Genomic DNA, 6,410 nt, shown 5'->3' with positions numbered 1-6,410 from the left:
GTTGTTTTGCCCTTTTTGATTCACTTACTGGCTGTGAAAAAGTCAGTGGGTATAAATTAAGTAAATCTCACAATAACCAAACCAGAAAACAATGCTTAGTGAACAGTTGCACTGCTACAGCCAATGGTTCACTTACATTTAGCAGCTCCTGTCTGAGAGCCTCCAGCTCCTGGCCGAGTGCCTCCACCTCCTCATGAGTGGCTGGGTTGGCCTGCTCCAGGTCAGCAGGGTGCAGCAAGTGGGTGGGGACTCTCAAGGCATCAAGCAGAGTGGTCTGGTGAAGGACAGGAAGGCTACACAATTGGCTTGTTCACTGCTACACGATTGTTCCCTCATCCACAACTTGTACACATTGCCTTCTAGTTGCCTAAATAATTTAGTTTTGTGGCCTAGAACTGATCACATCAACCTCCTATTCTCTTTTCTTTTCCAACTATACATGCAAGTAACTTTTACAATGGTCTGAATATGTATTAGCAAATGATGACCACAGCAATGAGAGCTGAGGTAAACATAAAATGACAAGAAAAGGTGATAGAAACAAGGAGTGTCCATCAGATTGAAAAACAAGAAGCTTGATCTAATACTGTGATACACACACACACACACACACACACCTTCAGCTTGCTGGAGCAACGAGCAAGGTTCCTATCAGTTTCAGCACGCAGTTTAGTCATTCCTCGCTGCCTTTCATCCTCTGACAGCACCTCTGGATCCAGCTACACGTCAAGGGAGGAGAATAGACTCACTGAGGTACTGAAAACTTTGAACCACCTACACACACTATGGGAGAAAGATTGGTTGAGGTACTGAAAACTATGAATTCACAAAACCACCAAAAAAAGTGAGAAAAGGAGTGATAAGAGAAAAATGAGAATGGACTAGACAATTCAAGTGAAAAAGAAAGAGTGAAGCAAGAGAAAAATGAGTGTGGAGCATGAGGAGATAAATGGGGAAGAAAGTATGAGATAAAACAGGAAGGGATGGAGAGAGAGAGAGAGAGAGATTTAGCAGCTCCTTACCTTAGAAAATTGTTCCTCTAATTGACTGAGAGCTTCATCAAGTCGCTGAACTATCACCTGCTCCACTGTGAGAGAGAGAGAGAGAGAGAGAGAGAGAGAGAGAGAGAGAGAGAGAGAGAGAGAGAGAGAGAGAGAGAGAGAGAGAGAGAGAGAGAGAGAGAGAGAGAGAGAGAGAGAGAGAGAGAGAGAGAGAGAGAGAGAGAGAGAGAAATAATTACACAAATCCTTTTCTACTTAACCTACTCCATCCTAACAAAACATTAGACATGATTCAAACTGTAATATTTATAATGATCTTAATATATGCCAAACTGATATAAATACTTGTCCATGTTGGTAAGTCCTGGGGTTTTTAAACATTAATGTAGATAAATGAATACTCTTACATTTCACTAGAAGGCCAATACCTTGGGACATTATTAATAATCACAGTGGTAAACACTACTTAAACAGTTCTCCAATCCCTATTAAGGATTCTGCATCTGGTTTAGGAGTACTGATTGACACTTCTCTTGAATTCCACCAGCATCCTGCCAATATTGTAAACAAGGCGTGGGGGACTGTGTTGTGGTATCCTCAAAGCTGTAATCAATGAGAGGCTTCCTTTATGGTCCCCCTTATATGTGTCCCATATCCATCCACCATTGAAATATGCATCTTCTTTATGGAAAACAGGTCACATCAAGGACTTACAACTGTTACAATCAGTTCAACACAGATGGACTAAGAAAATTTGTGGACTCAAAAACCTAAACTATGCTATAAAATTATTCTCTGTTAAGGGAAGACTATCAAGACATGGCCTGATTTATTATTGGAAAATTTTCATGGTCTTTCCCCCTCTATCCCATGAAATTCTTTTTCCTCACCCACCTTATCCAGGCACTAGAGGACACCACCTAGAAACTGCCCACACACGGTCCTATCTTGAAATAGGCAAACAATTTTTCAGTTTAAGATGCACATCAATTTGTAACGCCTCTGTTGTACATGTCACAATTTTGGCATCCTTTAAATTAGCTTTGTCTTGTCACCTTGGAGATCTGCTATATGATTATTACTAATCCAGCAACTTGCATCCATATATATCTCTGTCCTCACCCCTTCACCATGTCTCACTGGATATTCTTCTCTCTCTCTCTCTCTCTCTTAGCTGCCATGATGCATTACAGTCATTACATCTTAGTGCTTTATTAGTTTCGTACATTACTAATAACTTGGACTGACGCATCAGCAGTGCGTGTGGCCTCCGTGGATCCCTTCCTGGGTTGGCTGGGGGATTGGGAAGCCCACCAGGTAAGAACCCAACCCACTCCCATTGTTAGCCCAACCTTTTCTTACCTAACTTGACCCACCCTAACTTAACCGAACCCAACTCAAAATAACCAAACCTATTCTAATCTAATTCAATCCAACTTAACTACAAATCCAAAGCATCTGAATCTAACTTAACCTAACACACCCGTATCAGACAATGGAATAAAGACTCCACGTTAAACCAACCCTAAAACCATGAACGTACTCTTGAAAAGAATAAATAAATAAATAAATAAAACACAGTATCTAATTCATTCATGACATATTAGCAAAACAAACTTAATCAAAACCAGATAATGTTTAAATTTTGATAGTAAACTCATATCTTTATTATACAGTTCAGGTGAGATATGCTAATTACACACAGGTAACATGAACACCTTAAGGTCGCCTCCATACCAGTACTTACCTCCCTCGACGAACAAGGAAGGTGAAAAGCCCAAAAACTGCACCTCGTACTGGTCATCAGGGAGTCCAACCGCCATCTTTAAATGTCTTGGCGGGAAGAAGGTAAACAAACGGTCATATGGCAGAGATTAAGTGTATATAGTTTTTTTTTTTTTTTAGTTTTATGTTCTTATTTATTTCGTGGTATATTTGCTAATTTGTAGACGTCATTTTTTTGTTTTATTGAATGTTTGTGTATCTTGTTTCTATCTCAGGAATGATAAATGTATGTGGCTGATTCTCTCTCTCTCTCTCTCTCTGAAATGGTGTTGTGTACCTTTCCTTCTCTCCTCTCTTTTTTCCACATTGATGTTATGTTACAATCCACCTTATTCATTTCCTCATCTTCATTTTCCCTCGCCTCTGTCTTCCTCTCGTGTCTTCAACCCGTGGTCTTTCCCAACAACATAAAAAATGCAGCTATATGAGTTTCTTATGTTGGTCAGTGTTAAGGGCGTGACATATGAGCAGGTGTCAATGCCAGACCAGTGACAGTCAACCTGGAGCAACGGCGGTAGGGCGTCATGCAACCCCACACATCCCGGCCATGCGAGGGCTGCAGCTGTAGTGTGTTGTGTGTGTTAGGGCTATTTATTCAGTCATCATGTTAATTACTTTTTTCCTTGTGTGTGTGTGTGTGTGTGTGCCACCCCGGGGAACGTCGGCAGGAGGGTCTGGGTCAGAAAGGCGGCGCGGAGGGCGGGCTGGCTGGCTGGGTCGGGCGGGCCCTGTCCACAGGCTTTTAAAGTCAGGCCATTCCAGGCTGCGGGGCGGGGCGGGGCGGGGCAGGGCGGTCTCCAGCTCCTTACGGGGCAGCTCCACCGCCTCCTCGGGGCCGTGGGAGGACCTGAGGAGCAGTGTAAGTTAGCGGGAGGCGAGTGGGTGTGGGAGGGCGGGCTGGCGGTGTGGGAGTGAGGTGGATGGGATCGGGCACCGACGCGTGGGGGCGGCGGCGGCGGCCCAGTACGGCGCTGGAACCCCAGCCACTGCTGCCGCCGCCCGGGACGCCTCCGCCGCCCCCCATGGCCGCCACTCCCGCCGCGGAGTCCAGGGGCTTGGCCACCGCTGGGGCGAACCCTTGTTCAGACTAAAAATGTCGCCTCTCCTCGGCAGTCTTCCAGGAAAAAAATAATCAGGGGAAATTTGTTGTATTTTGCGGTTGGCAGCCGAGCGGCAGCTGTCGGCGCAAGCGTGCGCAGCGGCGGGTGCCAGGCCAGTGGCACTGGCTCAGTTCGCCCGCGCCCGGGGCCTGGCCAGGTGCTCCGCTACGCCCTCGCGCTCAACTGTGGCGGCAGCGCTGCCGAGGCCCGCGCCCTCCCGCTGTGTGAGCGAGGAGCAGCAGCCCAGAGGCCCGAGGGGGTGATGCCGCCACGCAGCCCGCCGCGGCCAGGGCTTTAGCCAGGACAGGAGCGGCGCCCCCGGGCCAGGCAGGCGCCCGTCCTGACGGCGCTGCTGCAGGACGCCTCGGCCCCGTCCCCCCGTCCCCCCGCCCCGCCCCGCCCCGCCCCGCCAGGAATGTTCCGCACGTGAAGCCCCGCGGCCCAGCGCAGCCCAGCACAGCTAGGCGGCGGCGCGTCCCCGCGGGGCCGCGGCGCCCGGCCGCCCCCGCCGCCGGCCCTCCCCGCCGCCCCGCTGCCCGCAGGCGAGATGAGCTAAGCCGCTTCGGGCTGGGCCTCACGCACCCGGGGCACGGCAGGGCCGGGGCGGCGCCGCCCAGTATTGACCCCTTGGCGCCGAGCCTCCTCCAGGATCAGAGGCCGCCGCGCCCCGCCGCGGCAGGCGCAGGGTCTGCCGAGTCTCCATGAATTAGAAGCGCAGCGGAGTGCTGTAAACGGCGGCAGGAGGCTGGTGGGCGGGCCGGTGGCCGGCGCCGCGCCGCCACGCTGCGCCCCGCCGCGGGACAGCCCGGCAAGGTGAGGCCCCGCCATTGATTGCCGCCCACCGCCCGGGGCACCTGCCGACGGGCCGCCCCGGGGCTCAGGGGACTGTGCTCACGTGTACATGTGTGTGTGTGCACCTGCATGAACGTGTGTGTGAACAGAAAAATCGTTAAAAGTGGGAAAAGGAGACAAGAGGAAGTGAACCAGGGAAGGTTGGTGCCTGTGAGAGAGAGAGAGAGAGAGAGAGAGAGAGAGAGAGAGAGAGAGAGAGGCACACAACAGCTTGGCCAAACACGCGATAACACAAGAGTCACACTCTTCAGGATCAGACCAAACAGCTTCCGGGATCAATGAAAATTATCTCCTGAGTGAATGGCGCTCGTAGGAGAGAGAGAGAGAGAGAGAGAGAGAGAGAGAGAGAGAGAGAGAGAGAGAGAGAGTTTTAAAGCTTTAAAATTAATGTCATTCTACCTTTCCTTGCAAAAACATTGACAGCATTAGTAAAATCCCCATAATACTAATACTACTAACAATAATTACAATAATGATAATAATAATAATAATAATAATAATAATAATTGTGTGTGTGTGTGTGTGTGTGTGTGTGTGTGTGTGTGTGTGTGTGTGGGCGGATGCGTGGGCGGATGCGTGGGAGTTATGTGGCACTGTAGGGAGGAAATGCGCATACGCACACACACACACACACACATACACACACACACACATACACACACACACACACACACACACACACCAGTACAAAGATAAGACTAAATAATACGAAAACACACGAAAACAAATAATTAGAAAAAAAAAGACTAATTAATCAAATAGAGTTCGGGTGAAAGAACCGTGGAGCGCAAGAAACAAAACACGATCGCGGAACAATGCACGGCCAAAATAACAATAAAACCAACGAAAAATAAACCTAAAAAAAAAACCCAAGAAAACAAAAGCGCATCGACTCCATTCGTAAACAAAGGGTCTGAATGTCTTCCTTCGCCTTTATATTCTGGAACTCCTTTCGTAAACCTAACATTTTCTTGAATAAACGAATCTAGCTCCTAATGCTTTCTAGATCTTATTAAAGGAGAGAGAGAGAGAGAGAGGAGAGAGAGAGAGAGAGAGAGAGAGAGAGAGAGAGAGAGAGAGAGTGTGTTTCTGATCTTCCTATAAGCATTACGGTCCTATGCTAATGAGTCTGATCTTGTAAAGGTTTAATATAAGGAGGTTTAAGGGAAGGAATTAAAGGGGTTTTGGGTCTAATGGGTTTCGATGCTGAAAGAGAAAGGGTCTGAATGCTTTAAGGTGGTATTTGAGAGAGAGAGAGAGAGAGAGAGAGAGAGAGAGAGAGAGAGAGAGAGAGAGAGAGAGAGAGAGAGCACATTCTCAGAACACTTCTGGCCGCACCTCCCTCACTTTCGAAAAACTCTAGTTAAGTTATTCGGGTTTTTAATGGTGTTTTTACGGTTCTAGTGACAGATTAACTAGATTTCTACATTATTAACTCTTGAGAACCCGGCTGATCATCTCTGTGGCCTTTGAAAATAGTTGTGGAGAGAGTAAAGTGTTTCTGAATACGGGCCACCGAGAGAGAGAGAGAGAGAGAGAGAGAGAGAGAGAGAGAGAGAGAGAGAGAGAGAGAGAGAGAGAGAGAGAGCATGGAAGGAAAGGATGAACGGAAAGACAGTGCAATGCCTCGGATAGATGATGGTTACTCTAAGGGAAGGGAGGACCATCACAA

General features: G+C 48.2%; 2 protein-coding genes across 5 annotated transcripts in view; one reads left to right on the top strand and one right to left on the bottom strand.

Moving 5' to 3' along the window:
* LOC135093661 (uncharacterized) overlaps nt 1-6,410 on the bottom strand; it is a 69,729-nt gene that overhangs the window by 1,894 nt on the left and 61,425 nt on the right. Inside the window, exons 4-7 of one of the 3 annotated variants that reach the window (XM_063993132.1) lie at nt 2,749-2,834; nt 1,023-1,087; nt 618-719; nt 137-274 (exon numbers count right to left, since the gene is read on the bottom strand). In XM_063993132.1, coding sequence (XP_063849202.1) covers nt 137-274; nt 618-719; nt 1,023-1,087; nt 2,749-2,824 — 381 coding nt within the window. In that variant the 5' untranslated portion in view covers nt 2,825-2,834. Of the gene's footprint in view, nt 1-136; nt 275-617; nt 720-1,022; nt 1,088-1,429; nt 1,455-2,748; nt 2,835-6,410 lie in introns of those variants that run through there. The other 2 variants (XM_063993133.1, XM_063993134.1) reach the window with 2 other exon arrangements.
* The window catches only part of LOC135093660 (regulator of G-protein signaling 20-like), a 58,137-nt gene continuing 55,661 nt past the window's right edge, over nt 3,935-6,410 (top strand). Inside the window, exon 1 of one of the 2 annotated variants that reach the window (XM_063993130.1) lies at nt 3,935-4,878. The gene's annotated coding sequence lies outside the window, so the exon portion shown is untranslated. The remainder of the gene's footprint in view (nt 4,879-6,410) is intronic. The other variant, XM_063993129.1, reaches the window with a different exon arrangement.

Source organism: Scylla paramamosain, chromosome 43 (genome assembly GCF_035594125.1).
Source record: "Scylla paramamosain isolate STU-SP2022 chromosome 43, ASM3559412v1, whole genome shotgun sequence".
In the NCBI taxonomy this organism is placed as follows: domain Eukaryota; kingdom Metazoa; phylum Arthropoda; class Malacostraca; order Decapoda; family Portunidae; genus Scylla; species Scylla paramamosain.
This window is presented reverse-complemented; position numbering and strand designations above follow the sequence as displayed.